The sequence below is a fragment of the Ipomoea nil genome, unplaced genomic scaffold (genome assembly GCF_001879475.1).
Source record: "Ipomoea nil cultivar Tokyo-kokei standard unplaced genomic scaffold, Asagao_1.1 scaffold0688, whole genome shotgun sequence".
Classification (NCBI taxonomy): domain Eukaryota; kingdom Viridiplantae; phylum Streptophyta; class Magnoliopsida; order Solanales; family Convolvulaceae; genus Ipomoea; species Ipomoea nil.
This window is the reverse complement of record NW_017617116.1, coordinates 3,866,968-3,882,500: the sequence shown is the minus strand read 5'-3', so window position 1 is coordinate 3,882,500 and position 15,533 is coordinate 3,866,968. Positions and strand designations below refer to the sequence as shown.

At 34.6% G+C, this 15,533-nt stretch overlaps 2 protein-coding genes across 2 annotated transcripts; one reads left to right on the top strand and one right to left on the bottom strand.

The window, feature by feature from the left end:
• The first annotated feature begins 3,003 nt into the window (after window positions 1–3,003).
• Window positions 3,004–5,284, top strand: LOC109175935. The gene is made up of 5 exons (XM_019325319.1): window positions 3,004–3,477; window positions 3,943–4,306; window positions 4,438–4,508; window positions 4,743–4,841; window positions 4,970–5,284. The coding sequence occupies exons 1-5, from the start codon at window positions 3,133–3,135 to the stop codon at window positions 5,078–5,080; spliced, it is 990 nt and encodes a 329-aa protein (XP_019180864.1). The 5' UTR covers window positions 3,004–3,132; the 3' UTR covers window positions 5,081–5,284.
• Window positions 5,285–5,896: 612 nt separating this feature from the next.
• LOC109175934 (E3 ubiquitin-protein ligase ORTHRUS 2-like) lies at window positions 5,897–11,335 on the bottom strand. Its single transcript, XM_019325318.1, has 9 exons — window positions 10,746–11,335; window positions 9,089–9,621; window positions 8,480–8,605; window positions 8,020–8,119; window positions 7,875–7,936; window positions 7,672–7,777; window positions 7,024–7,165; window positions 6,718–6,935; window positions 5,897–6,601 (listed from the first exon to the last, which is right to left on the bottom strand). Exons 1-9 carry the CDS (start codon window positions 11,208–11,210, stop codon window positions 6,257–6,259), a joined length of 2,097 nt encoding a protein of 698 aa, XP_019180863.1. The 5' UTR covers window positions 11,211–11,335; the 3' UTR covers window positions 5,897–6,256.
• Between the last annotated feature and the right edge of the window lie 4,198 nt (window positions 11,336–15,533).

The following is a 15,533-nucleotide window of genomic DNA, read 5'->3' as shown; positions in this document are numbered from 1 at the left end:
AATTATTTTTTCAAAAATTTAATTGGTCAAAGAAACACCAAACAACCCCTAAGTAATAAATTTGTGGTCTCTGAGTTAAATATTTTTATTGATGAGCAATCTATATTTATTAGGGTTAATTCTAGTTTTGCTCCAAGAAACCATTTTTCTTTTAATTTGGATTATCGAGTTTGAAATTGACTATATTTTATCCATAACTATCAAACATATATCAAAAAATATATACTAATTAAAAGATCAAAACTAAAATTAACTCTTTACTATTTGAAACCGTTCCATATCTTATATTAAAACAACTCTTCTATTTACTCAAATTCAAAATTAAAAAATAAAACAAAACAAAACAAAAATAGCATATTTTCTTTGATATATGAGACGACATGATGACTAAGAACATTTAAATAGGTTTTAAAAAAATGATTTACCAAAAATGGAGTTGTCAAACGTCAGTCAAATTATGCGGCAGAATTATGGCGCCGGAAGAATAATAAGGCTTTTGAAAATAGGGCGGTGGGATGTTAAGATCTCTTCTGATCTAAATCTGGAACGAGCCATGTGTATTGTGTACTACTCCATCCGCCTTTGATTTGAAAATGACACAACATCCCTCACCCTACATTACACTAAATCAATACTTATTGCGTCTGTCGTGGTCTATACACTTGTATGGATTACACTTCAAAAATAACATTATTTTGTGTAATTTCTTTTGATGCGAATCATTACAATATATATTTTTATAACTTAGTTTATTTTGTGTAATTTCTTTTGATGCGAATCATTACAATATATATTTTTATAACTTAGTGTATGTTATTCTAAACGGTAGAGGGTCTACCTGATAAATTTAATTACTTGGGGTAAATCCGAATTACTTAAATCCGTTAAAGAACGTATACATGGAATAGATAAAATGGACAAAACAATGTCGTAAGGTCGTGGAGACCGTATATTATATTAAATACCGTGAATAGGTTATTACAATAATTGATCAGGACAATTGTAAATAAAGATTAGTGAACATGTCTTAAAGAGACAAGGAGAGGGGTTTTTATATCAAATAAACCCCCCAACCGCTCCTCCTAAACCGGGGGTGGTTGGATCTACCGATTTGACCGCGTCCTGGCCCGGGACCAGGTCCAAAGCGCGACCGAGCTCATTATGGCCCGAGCTCAGCCTAGCCGAGCCCCTTGTGACCAGAGCTCGGCCTCTGGCCGAGCTCCTTGGGCCGAGGTGATCACGGCCCCAAGCACCCTAGGCCAAGGTGCCCCCGAGCCCGTTTCCTTGGGTCAGTTCGCTCCGAGCATAATATATCCATCACCACCAAATTCAATTCCATACAATTCGGCAAAGAAGCAACATGCCTAGCTAAAACATGAGTAACCTGATTCGCAAATCGTTCAATAAAAGAAAATATAAAATGAACTAAAGTCGTAGAAATTTCTTTAAAATCACCAATAATGAGACCAAAAGAAAAGGGGGGAATGGTCGAATGGATTCCATTGAAAACTAGTTGAGCATCCATTTCCACTGTAGCTTTCTCAACATTTAGGTTTGATAAGCGCTAATTCTTACTATTATGTGCATATTTGACATTCAACTCATATGATTTTATGTTAATTAGAAGCTAAGTATGTTCTTATTTGATCTTTTTGTGTCATTTAGGTGATTTGGAGACATTGATTGTAACATCATGTAAATTAGAGCTCAAATATATGTGCTTTGAAGTAATATATATTAACACAAATGTATGTTTCGAGAATCGTGAAAAATCAAAAAAGTAAAAAAGAGTGAATTGAAAGTATCATGGTATGATCTGGGGATGTAAAAGAACAAAAAGAAAAAAAGAAAAAAAAATACACTTTAGAGTGAAGATCAAGACTCATGTTGATGCTCATATCCGTGAGTGTCAACGTGACAATAATGTAGATTACATCCAATTCCAACCAATAAACATATAACAAATCCAGTAATCTTATCCACAAAAAAAAAAAAAAAAAAAAAAAAATCACCAAACAACTATCAATTCTAATCCAATACAAACAACATAAAATCCAACATGCAATCCAATAACATAATCATTGGCCCATGAAACAAAGCCAGCCCAAGTAAAAATAATGTTAACACATCAGCAACTTCCACCTTCGAGTCAATCATTATACCATGGGATAGAGAAAATTTCAATTTTGGTCATATGACTGTAAGGACTTTGTTAATTTCAGTACTTGATTTTTAAAAGTGTCAATTTAGTACTTTGACTATACAATTTTTATTAATTTTGGTCACTCTGATCAAATTGTCGGCCAAATTTTGCCAAAAAATTTTAACAGTTAAAAATTTTCAGTGAAATTTGGCCGACAATTTGATCGGAGTGACCAAAATTGATAAAAATTGCGTAGTCAAGGTAATTGACACTTTTGAAAGTCAGGTGCTAAAATTAACAAAACCCCTATAGTCATACAACCAAAATTGAAATTTTGTCACATGGCAAATTATACTATAGAGTATGGTGCATATTGTAATGTAAATTATAGATAAATTATAGAGTTTTCTTATTTGCCTTGTTTGGTAAAATAGTTAATTTATTAGTCAATTTTAATTTATTTGATTATTATTAATTATTTGATTTTGTTAAAAAATCAATATAAGTGTTTGGTTAATTAGCTTTTTGTAATTCTAAAATGGTAAAATTCAAAAAGCTGCTCAAAGTAATTTTTTCAATTAACTTTTTTATAAAAGAAATTATACCAAATAGATATTAATTTATTAAACATCTTTATATAATTAGTTAATATTATCAACTAATTGTTAACAGTCATTTATCAAATAGGGCCATTGTATTTTTCTCTAATAAGTGAAAGACTCTTAATCTCAATTTTAGTTATAATAGATAATAGATAATAGATGAATATAGAGTAAATGAGTAATAGAATTTTTTTTAGTAGGGATTATGAAAATGTAATTTACATTTTTAGGAAACAATGAATGAAAATGAAATTTAGTATAGGGAGCAAAATATCAGGCATAGGGAGAACCTGGAGTGATTGAATGGTTCCTGATTGACTGTTAGTCTGTTACTATAACTGAAATTGGCGCAATTTTATCGGCAAATTTGCGAGGCTCACCTGGCGTATGAATTCTAGCACGGCGGCGATGGCGCTGCTTTCGCCTTCAATCTCAAGCATCGCCTTTGATAATCGTCCTTCTCCGTGTCCGGCACCGACTAGTAGAAGAGGAGGAGGAAGAAGAAGGCTTCGTGTGCTATCCTCGTTTACCACAAACAGTGCTCTCTTCTATCGGTTATCTTCTGCTTCTGTTGCTCCGACTACTGCTGCTGCTGCTCTTACTCTGTCGATAGTGAGGAGAAAGGTAGCATGTCAGGCCGTCGGAGAAAGTTCACCGCCTCCTTCCGATTCGACGGTAGTTTATCAAGGGATTTACGGTCCGTGGACCGTCGAAGACTCCGACGTCCGGGAGGTATTACCTATCGTCCTCTCCTTTTCATTTCTCGACTGTTAAATGTTATTGACATTACTGTCATTTTGTTTGAACATTGGTTGCATTTGAAATGTACTCCGATATCAATCGTGCTCACATTTTGAAATTTGAATTGTTCCTGAGCACTGAATTGTCGAGTTTGGTTGATCTAATCGAAATTATTAACCTATTTTTTGTAGCTTTCAGTCTCTGCTCCAAATTTTTGCTCTTTTTTATTATTATTAATTTATTATTACACCGCATTAATTAGTTCTGCTCTAAGTTTTCCGTCAAATCGAAGTTGCTAAGTTTCTGCTATAATAATTGAATTGAAGCGACTAAGTTTGTGTGCTAAATGGTGCCTTTGTTTTTAAATCAAGGCTGTTGCATTAGTAATGTATGTTTTTTTCTTTTCTAATGTTCCAGTGATCTATGTTTTTCTGATGTTAGTGGTAACTTCACCAGGTTATATTATATAGATCAGGATTAGTAACTGCAGCTGTGTCATTCGTTCTTGCATCTTCAGTGGTTTTGCTTCCAGACGATTTTGTACTAAGGGACTTGATTGAGAGCAATCTTGATATCCTTTACATACTTGGAGCTTGTGGATTAGGCCTATCTCTATATCTCATTCACATATATGTAACTGAAATTAAACGCACACTCCAAGCATTTTGGGCAATAGGTGTTTTTGGATCATTGGCAACATATTATGCACTTGCTCAACCTGCTGGCAGCAGTTTAGTTCAATATGTTATTGAAAATCCGACAGCCATTTGGTTTGTTGGCCCTCTCTTTGCTGCACTGACCGGACTCGTCTTCAAGGAAGGTGAGATCTTAAGTACTTCAAATATGTGTCTGTTCTATCATTCTTAGTTCTACTTCACATAAAACTTGCTGGGATTTCTTAGTCAAACTATAATATGGTCTTTACACTTTAACTTCCCTTCTTTAATATAGGCCTTTGCTATGGAAAGTTGGAAGCCGGAATTCTCACATTCGTCATCCCATCAGTTCTTCTGGGACACCTGGTACTTCTTTGCAACTGCGCAAGCCAATCCTTTTTAATATTTGAAGTGGAGTATTTGTGAGTGAAAAGGAGTTTATTACTCATCATATTGAGGATTGCTTCATTGCAATTGTTTTTTGCAACTTTTGTTAAGCATGACTTGAAATTGGCTTCATTTCACCTTAGAGCTTCAATATTTTGACCTGTAACGGAGTAATACTATATTTTAATTCGTGTGGTTCTTGTGGGTATGTAGACAGGGTTGATGGATGACGGAGTAAAAGTTACCCTACTGAGCGTTTGGATGGCACTTTTTCTGGTGTTTGCTGGAAGAAAGTTCACACAGCCAATAAAGGTAGACCCTTTGTTAGTGCTTCACCTATTTGTTAATTTGGCACTCTTTAAACTAGAATGGTGAGAGCGTTATATTTCCACAACCACAGAAGGTCATTCTAAATGAGTAGAGGATGTTATGGCTTGCAGGATGATATAGGAGATAAATCTGTCTTCATATTCAATGCTCTACCAGAAGAGGAAAAGGCAGCACTGATTGACAAACTTGATTTGCAAAAGTATCAAGAGAACTCTAAGTAGTCCCTACCTTAAACATTCAGTGTAAGTAATGTATGATGTATTCTTAACTTGGTAATACTCAACCTGATAGTATATTAGTATATAGAAATCAATTAGACAATTACCAACAAGATGATGGTTAGAGTGATACAAAAGATGTCAGATATCCAATGATTGAGCTTATCTATTTCATCGATTATATCTCCAATGTGGAGAGTTCTATGAGATTTTCCTCAAAAAAAAAAAAAAAGTTTCTATCTTGAAAACCTCTCTCCATTTAAAGAGAAAGGAAACCAAAGTGCATACCATATTGTAAGTATGCACTCTGACCTCTAAATAATCATAATAATTAATTTAGTAGATGAGAAGTCTAAATTGTGAGATTCAATATATTCATAGAGAAGCAAACATTTGAATATTGGGTGAAAAACAATTTTGACTCTACAAACCTTGGCTTGTAGATTTTTAATCACCAACCAGATGGTGTTAGCTCACTGGATGGGGTTGTTTGTCACTTTGTCTATACCTTAATATGGAAAAATAAATAAATAAATAAAAGAGGGGACAAGAACCCAACAGGGTAGCTCAAGTGATAAATGAACTCTCTTTGTGAGGGAGAATTTCGGGATAACCCGGATTCGATTCTCACAAGTGACGATTCCCTTTGGGCCAGCTTCTGTGCCTCTCGGAGCAAATCGAGTAGACCGTTAAACAAACAAAGAAAAACCCGGACCACAATGTGTGATTTACACCCAAAAAAAAAAAAAAAATAGGGGCAACCACTTTCACTGCCGAATGAGTGTAACCGGGCGAATAACGTGCACTCCACGTGCATCGGCTCAATATTTTTTTCTCCAAAATTCAGTTTAAGTCTGCAAATACTACCATTTTGCTGAATAAAACTTCAAAAGTACTAATGTTTGCAAAATGAAATACATGTAGTCATGTACCATACAATTTGGAAACCAAAGTCTATGAATAACCATTTGCTACACCCATTAAGTTCAGGACATAGTTGCTACATATCATATATATAAAGTAACTTACGCTGTGGTGCAACACAGCATCAACGCCTCACCAACCCAGCAGTTGGATCATCAAAACATCAGCTTCTGGAACATAGCAGTTGGATCATCAAAATTGTCAGCTTCTGGAACATAGCAGCTAAGCCCTACTATCATCCTTTGGCTGCATTTCTTATGCGGCTTTTGCCTTCTTCCGCGTGCTAGTTCTCTTAACCCCATCAGCTGCTCCAGTTTTCCTCTTCTGAGACTGTTTAGGTTTTGTAGTAGGCTTTGTAACTTCATCACCCTTATTGCCCTCCACACTATCCTCACTTATAGCATTATTGTTTTCGTCAGCAACCATACCATTTTCTTCAGCACACTCTTCATTCAAACAATCAGTTTCTCCATCAATCTCTTCACTTATATCTTCATCTGCCCCGTCTATGCCACCAGAAGTACCTTCACTTGACTCCCCCTTTTCCTCCTCAACTTTTTGCTGTAGGGATTCAATCAGTGTCATCAACTCCCGATTAACCTGCCCAGAAAGAGCACCACATAGGCTTAATCTCAGATATTACTCCTTATCAAACCTAGCTCACCACAGGGAATAAAAGAGTAATTAAGATGCTATACATATAGTGTGAGAGATACCTGTGGATTCTGTAGAAAATCAGATATATCAGTTTGGCATGATGGGCATTTCATTACATTCTTCTGTGTCCGCAATGTTCTTCTTCCTCCACAATTCCTCTGTTTCATGAAAGACTGACCTGCAAAGGCACCATCCAGACATGCCTTGCAGAAGTTATGGGCACATGGTGTAGTAAGAGGGTTAACCATCACTTTGTGGCAAAGAAGACAGCTGAATTCTGCATCATTGAATGCCTCATCTTAAGACCACTTCAATTAGAAAGCTTATGCACACAATTATATAGTCCAAATTACAAGAAATTGTACCCTTTAGGAGCTTTTCCTTCACAGATACTTGCTTTTTCTTGCTTCTAGCTTTCTTCACAACATTTCCATCTTCATCACATTCAAAGCTACCCATTCTACTTGCTGGAGGTGGTGTTTTCCAGAGCCAGCAACCTTTTTCCTCCTGCATAACATAAGAAGAGATGCTCAGACAGATGTTATGTGTTGTCTTGTTGACTGGTTTTGGGCAAGGAAGCATTAGTATTTGAACAAGAGGTGTTGGTACCAGTAAAAATTCAGATAGCACCAGTTAAGATGTTTAATCCTCCACAACAAGCCCAATGCTTCCCACAGTAATAAACAAACTGGGAAGTTGACCTAAACTTACTCCCACTCCTAAATTTTGCATACAGATTCTAATTCCCAACCCAATATTCAAATCAAATTCCCCCTCTCCAGGTTTACAATAAAACTAAAGTGATGACAGTAATAGGAACTAACCAAAAAGTTCAGTAAAACAGAAAGTCAGAAACCACATCTAAAAGCAAGTTTTACATGTATATGATGCAACATTTTAGTAGTTATTGTAATTATTAAGGAAAAGCTTGAGTTATGTAACATTAGACCAAAAAGATGTAGCAAAGACCATGGCGTGATCCTAAAAAGTGTTTCAAAAGAGTTGCTTCTCACATCATAATCCCATGCAGGAGCTCCTTTTCTTTCAGTTACATCAACAGCACCTTTCTTTATCTCCTTAACATCAGGTAAGGACCTCGGCCGGTCCCCATGATCATCACTGCAAAGAAGACAAGGAGAATTAAGTAAATATTATAAAACCAGACATCATAGAGACTGATTTTATTGAGAAAGAAAATAATGATGGTATAACAAACCTTGTCCACGGAGCAGGTTCATTATCACAGCGTACAAAAAGATACCGACAAACTTTAAATCCCTACATAGTCAAAAAACAGACATTGTGACAGTATATGACACACCCCACCCTCCAAAAAAACACAACTCAGCAAAGTCATCTACCTGAATTCCAACTTTGCGCCAACATTTTTCTATCCTGTAAATCCCATCATATCGTACTCCTTTCTCTGGTGCATATGAAGAACGCTTCTCCTTAAAAGACCTAGATATCAAAAGAGAATGCAAGGATAGCAAACAGTTTTACAAAATATCTCCTTTTTCAAACATTGCAACATTTTTAATTATTTCCAAACCTGAATAGGAGAGGCATGGATTCTTGTTCAAAAATGGGTCTTTCTACAACCAAAAGCCTCTTTCATAAATTGATTATGATTTGAGAATCTATGCACACATCAGTTTATAATAACCCAAACATATCAATAACTGGAACAAACTGACCACTAATATGTTTACCAAGGTCACATATTTTTCAAATTGAGGGTTTTCTAAAATTCATGGATGGACAGTATTTTATCCTGTCAGCACTCTTGTCAATTCCAGAGTATAGTAACCATCAACTGACCTCACAACTCGTACAGGATATCCTTTCCGGCAGCTGACTCTTAAGGCTTCATTACCCCTTTCAAACTTCTGATCAAATGATTGCTTGTTGTTTGTCCTTTTATTCCCACTAAGGTCCCTTCCACCACTACACCACCAATCAAAATAAGAATTTCAGAAGAAGTAATCTCAGATTAAGCACCAAGAATGAAAGAATGTTCATTAATGGATAATTGCACATTGTATCTTGTTCCACTTGAAAACACACCTCCATTACATAACAAATAATAGAGCATGTGCCTAGTAGAGTAAGCATCATCACCTTAATGGAGAATAATAGAACTGTTGACAGCATTTCAATTTCCAGTAAAGTAGAAATACAACATTGATCAGTAAGAAATAAATGTTGTATTACTGCTTTACTGGAAATTGCAATGGTGTCAACAGATGAACTGAACAGCACTAAAACAGACAGATAAGGAAGAAGTAAACACACAATTTTCCAGTCAAATTTAAAACATTTAAAACAATATAATATAGGATAGAAGACAATTTACAAAACTTATTGATAATAAATTTTTAAAATAAAAATAAAATAATAAGAGGGGACAAATTGCTGCCAAAAGAATACCTTCCAGTATAGAGGAACCATTCTCCATGGTCCTCATCATCTATATAACCACCAGAAAGTGCAACTGACTGAGCACCATAGTCTCCTTGACCAGCAATTCCAGCAACATGTACAAAGTGAGCACCCCATTGCCTGCATTCCAACCTATCATCCCAACTTTCCCCAACCAAGACACCCATGTTCCGTTGTGGATCATGCTCTGGAGGAATTGGACCAAAATGGTCTTGAGGTATGGTCACAAAAATCTTTCCACTTGCAGCATTAGCCTTTCCAGGCTTTTTTGCCCGTTCAGTAGTAAATGCTTTGTCAGGTCTATTTTGATTGTGAATAATATGATATGCTCTTGAAGGCCCTTCAGAAACATTTTGTTTTGAGAGTTTAGCCATCCTGATTGCAATAACAAGTGCAGAGTTGATTCGAGGTTGACTTGCCATTTTGTGTGGAATGGCAGCACGGCAATTTGCACAAGTAAGCTTCCTCTGACCAACCCATTTCTCAAAGCACTTCAAGCAAAAATTGTGGCCACATGGTGTCTGAAACAAGTGAACCATACAGTTAGCCAAATGGAAGAAAGAACATCAGGGTTATAATATCATTCCAATAATTAAAGACATTCTAAGCACATCAAGAAACCAACATCTTACTGAAAAGAATAACAAGTGCATATGTAAATGCAAATGATTATTAGTCCTTTTTTTAAGAACCATATTTTCCTTCTCCCCTTTACACACCAAAACCATTCAACCTTGATTAGAACTACATTCTCAAAAACCACCTTGGCACCTCATATTTATATAGAATGCATTATCACATGCCATACCCAGCAGCAGACATGTGTCATTAAACTCAGGCATCTCACCACCAATCACCAAACAAGAATCATGATTGCTGAGAGTAGTAAACTACAACCAACAAAAAATCAACAGCTATAGCCCTTGATAATGCTAATTCATCCAAGGTAAACTTCTGACTTGCCTACTAACAAATATATTTCACTCATCACAGTCCAACCCACTGACAGTACAGCACTAATGGCATTCTACTACCAATCAAACAATCCCAAGGTCAAACACCATTTTGCCAAAAAAGAATCACCATTAAAAAGCAAAAGCTCATGCAAACTTGATCAGCAGACTCTTGGAGTCAGAATCAACTGTAGACTCCACAGGCAGTATTCAGACATCATGAGATGCTAAAAAGACTACTTGCAGTATCCTCAAAACCCTTGCAATAAACCATATACAGAAATTTGCAGAGATACTGATATTGGTGCAAAAATTCTGAACAATAACAACTGCAGACGTAAATGCAGATGAAGACAGTGGCACCCTAAAGGAGAATCGCATTTTCTTTTTCCAGTTTAAGCACCACGTTCTAGTCAACTTCAACAACAAACGTTTTCAGAAACCTTTGGTCAAACACCGAAGGTCCAGTGCATTTAATCTGTATAATACTCCGATTATTAAGCCAAATCAGAACTATATGTGCCTAGATTTACGCATAGAGCCATATCAAATTAGTCGTCTCCGTGAAAATTGAAACTAACATGCTCTTACTACTACATTTAGTCATTTACTTAAACAAGAACAAGAACAAAAAAAACGCTAAAATTAAAATCACAAAACGAATACGAAATGAACCGAATAGCAAATCTCACCGTGACAGGTCTGTCCGGAAGCTGCATACAGATAGAGCAGTTCAAGCTCCCGTCGAAAAGATTGAGAACCTCGTTATCGCCACTATTGTTCCTCTTCTCTCGATCGGCGTCATCGTCCTTCGCGCCTCCGCTCATGAGCTCCTGTCGTCTCTTCGCCTTCTCCTGCTCGGTGAGCGACGCATCGGCCTCAATAGCCCGAATCGCCGCAATAAGGTCGCCGGAGGTCGACGACGGCGTTACCGATGCCGGCTTCACGGCCAGATGAGCATCGCCAGCAACAGGAGAACAGTCCGGACATTCCCACCCGACAGTGTCCCCCATCGATTCAGGAGGGACCGGGAGGCAGGCGACATGCCAGGGAGTAACGCATGTCTTGCACGTCAACCTCTCGGTCTCCGTCGGCTTGCTCTTGCAAACCATACAGACGCCATCGCCGTCGCAAGGAAGAGTAGTCGCCTCCGCCATGAGGTTTTCCGGCGAGTAAAACACACGATAGTAGAGAGAATAGCTCGAATCCCGGAGGACAGTATAGACGAAGTGGAGCCGTTGTATTCGGCTATCGGGAGAGGGGAGACTTTTTAAAGTATGTTAGTGGGAGAGTGGACTTATTGGCGCACGAAATGTTTTATTTTTGGTGACAAATTTTGAAACTTTTCATTTTCCCTCTACTAATTTCGTGGTTCCAAATATGGAATACATCACGGTGACAAATCATAATTTGAAAACTTTCCATTTATGAGGAGTAATTAAATTTTTATAATTTAAAAAAATATATATTATTTTCTAAAGATATAAAGACTATAATAATGTAGTAATATTTTCTTCAACCATATAATTCTAAAGATTGAAATATAAATATTGTCCAACTAATTTTTTATTTATCAATTTTTATCATCTGATGTGAAATAATAAAATAGTATATTAATTGCTCAACTAATTTCTATGTCATAAATTACTTGATAGAACTTGTGACTTGATGTTACATGTCACATCAAAGTGGAAAATATAATAAAAATAAATGTGATATTTTTATTTTAGTCAAATTATTTATTTATTACGGAATAGTATTATTACTCCGTATTACTTATTTTTTATTTTAAATATTGATTAAATTTAATGCTTACTTTTATACAGTTGTCACTTCAAATTTAGTCAAATACAACTTTTAGTCCTTTGAGCATTAAAATTGACAAGTATTCATAATCCGAATATCAAATATGGAGTATTTGAAATTTTGCACCGAAATAGCAAAAGTGAAAAAAAAAAAAAAAATCATATTTAATGAGCTAAAACTATAATTAACTCAAAAGGTAGGGAGCGTACAACTGCTTCTTTATGAAATAACTAGTTTTTTACGCGCATTACGCGATTGGGATAATGCCCAATGTTTTTTTTTTTTAAAAAAAATAAGTACTTTAAAGTATATCAAGGCAAAATTATATTGGAATTGTTCATGCATAGATAATTGAATGTTAAATTTGCGTATTTAAATAGGCAATTCTAAGTTTACAAATGCAAGATAATATAGTCAAGATTGATTATAATTGTCAATGAAATAATTCTATAGGTATGGCTGAAACCAAATACGGGACATAAGGGAGAGCAAATAAAAATTAGGGCATAAAATATTAAATATATACTAATATTGAAGAGCTAACTGCTGATTGCCAAACAAGGACATTGTGAGATGGTTTTCAGTTCAATTTATTGTGTGATTTTGAATATCTTTTTGTCAATAAATCCCCAAAGTAGTTAATATGATTGGTTTAATTATATTTTTTATTTCTTTTTTTTAAAACAATTATATATATATATATATATATATATATATATATATATATATATATATATATATATATATATATATATCTAATTTTTTATCATATTAATAAATACTTGGTAAATAAATATATAGCACTATTTTGTATTATAACTTTGATATTTAATTAAAAAATTGTGCACAAAAAAAGATAATAGACAAAGTGGGTTGACCCACAATATTTTTGTATTTATATTTTGAAGAAAAAAAATCATAATTGGGAACCAAAATTTTTTACCTATTATCTTTTACAAAATTTAAATGTTTTTGTTGATGAAATACCAAAAATTGCCATGCCATAATAATACTATAACCAATGGGTTATAATAAGAATGACTAAAAATTAATTGTCACCTGTAAAATATATGACCAAAAATGTAATTAACTATATCTTATTATAAGTAAAATCGACTAGTAACATTTGTTAAAATAGAATAGTAGTATAACTATTACTATTTACAAAAATTACACAATCTTTTTTTTATATATATAATAATCGACATTTTTATTATTTAGCATTACAGTTTTTTTTATTATATAATACAAAGCATAAAATTGTATGAAAGTAAAACATCGATCATTTATAATTAAATTGTTCAAACCTTCTACAATCTAATTCATTATTTGTGTAAATGTTAAATGAAATAATTGATCCATTTGTACCAACAACCTACATTCCAAGTGAAATTAGTTTAGTTTCCCTTAATTGATAAATCGAATTCGGATCTCATATATGGAGTAGCGTTTTTATAATATATGCATATGTTTTTTAGATCTTATTATCATTCGTTTATTATAAAAAAATAATAATTTTAATAAACTTCAATATTATTTTTATACAATGTAATGCGTTGTTAGACAATTATTTCATGAATTTAATATAAAAATACAAAAAACAAAAAAAAAAAAAACAAAAACAAAAAAAAAAAACATATGTAAGACCATTTTACACAATACCAATTGATATGAAAATGCAGATTTATGGTTGATAGATACCTTGTGAATAGTATTATATATATATATATATATATATATATATATATATATATATATATATATATATATATATAATTAGTTTCTTTCATATTCACGTGTCAACTAATGATTGTATTGTCCAAACATGCTCCCAAGTCCCAATCGTTACATGTTTGATTCTTTACGCCACTTAAAACTCCAATTTGCACCATAGGAACATTACAACAATTGAAGCATAGGTATTAAATTCCGTCAAATACAAGAGTATTTCTGTCTTCAATTTTGATTTTTTTTAAAAAAAATAAACATAAAAAATATAGCAGGTCAACCTACTTTGTATACAAAAAGATCAAAATGTCATTGTATTTAACAGCATTTCAATGATTTTTTTGACGGAGGACTAAAAATGGTCATGCCACAATAATACTATGACCAAATGAGAATGTTCTGATAAAAAATGACTAAAAGTGTACTGCCACTTATAAATTTAGAACAAAAAATGAAATTAACTCTAATAAAAATATTAATTAAAAAAACTGATAGGGATATACTTATAATTGAACATTTATGTTTATATTATATATTATATATGTTAAACAATAACTAACAAAATTTTAAAGTTAATAAAAATATTAACTAAAAAACTGATATGGATATACTTATAATTCTTTGTGACTTATATAATCAATTGAACATATGGTAACAGAGATAGTAGTACTAAAAAAAAAAAAAGAACATATGAAAAAAAAAAAAAAAAAAGATTAAGAGTTTATTATCAAAATGGTCTCTCGACTATTGTGAAATTACCAATTTGTTCCTTGATATTTTTTCGTGCCCAATTAAGTTAACGACTTTGAAAATGTTAACTATTTTGGTCCTCCGTTTGGTCAGGCGTTAGACGTCCGTTAAATTAGAGGGCATTGATGAAATTTCGCATGAGAATATCCAGTTCATCACTACTTATACCCTCCAAAGGATCATCATGCTCGTGGTGCTCTGTTTCTGGGCGAATTTAAACAAAAATGGCAGTCTGGAATGGAGTATTACCAGATTTTCTCTATCTCCACGCTGCTGAATTCGACATCGTTTTGTTGGACGGCCAAGATTTTTTGGAGACCGATGCAGAGATCGGGAATGACGGGAAGCTCCATGTGACAGTGAGGAAATCCAACATGTCCCGGCGCTCCTTCGCGATGACTCCCCGGCCGTCGAATCTCACCAGTGCCAAGATTTATAGCCTTAGTTTTTCCCGAAACCCGATGTCGAGAGGCTCGAACTTTAACCACTCAGATTTCTACCCCGTGATGGCCGGGTTTCTCGTCCGGTTGTCCAATTTCACCCCGGCGGACATGTATTCCGTTCAATTCTCCCGCGGTCTGACTCCCCGGCCATCGAATTTCGAAGAGAATTGTGCTCCGGGAGGTCTTATAAACTCAACCCGCTCCCGCTTCATACCCAACTCTGAACCCCGAAATCGCCTCTATCGTCCCGAAAACCCATAAGCAACCGCAACAGTCTCAGTCGCCGCCGCTGCCGCAACAGACCGCCAAGACCAACCACGACACGAAAGAGTTCCACATGTTCGTCTAGAGCTCCAGCGTGTCTCTAACATGAGATTCATAGGCGTGGGCAGTCAGGGCTGCCCGGTCATCAAGTGAAATTCCATCAATGCCCTCCACTTAAACAGACTTCTAACGCCTGACCGAACGGAGGACCAAAATGGTTAACATTTCCAAAGTCGAGGACTTAATTGTGCACGAAAAATTATCGAGGACCAAATTGATAATTTCGCAATAGTTGTTGTAAATTATATATTTAAATGTTCAAATATATTTGTTACAATTTACTACGGAGTATATCTTTGTAAATCGACACTTTAATTCTCTTAGCGCACCATCGAGAGAAAACAAAATAGATTTAAAGAAAGTGTGTGTATCACATGCCTTTGATTAATATGTGAAGTATTATGACTGGACTTATTGGGAATATTTCGT

Excerpts from the sequence above, each read along its gene's own strand:
- LOC109175935 (XM_019325319.1), top strand. The coding sequence starts at position 3,133 with ATGAATTCTAGCACGGCGGCGATGGCGCTGCTTTCGCCTTCAATCTCA. Across the intron at positions 4,307-4,437 it reads CGGACTCGTCTTCAAGGAAG|GCCTTTGCTATGGAAAGTTG; the intron begins GTGAGATCTTAA and ends TCTTTAATATAG. Across the intron at positions 4,842-4,969 it reads AGTTCACACAGCCAATAAAG|GATGATATAGGAGATAAATC; the intron begins GTAGACCCTTTG and ends TATGGCTTGCAG.
- LOC109175934 (XM_019325318.1), bottom strand. The coding sequence starts at position 11,210 with ATGGCGGAGGCGACTACTCTTCCTTGCGACGGCGATGGCGTCTGTATG. Across the intron at positions 7,778-7,874 it reads GAACCTGCTCCGTGGACAAG|TGATGATCATGGGGACCGGC; the intron begins GTTTGTTATACC and ends TCTTCTTTGCAG. Across the intron at positions 6,936-7,023 it reads GAAGGAAAAGCTCCTAAAGG|AATTCAGCTGTCTTCTTTGC; the intron begins GTACAATTTCTT and ends TCAATGATGCAG.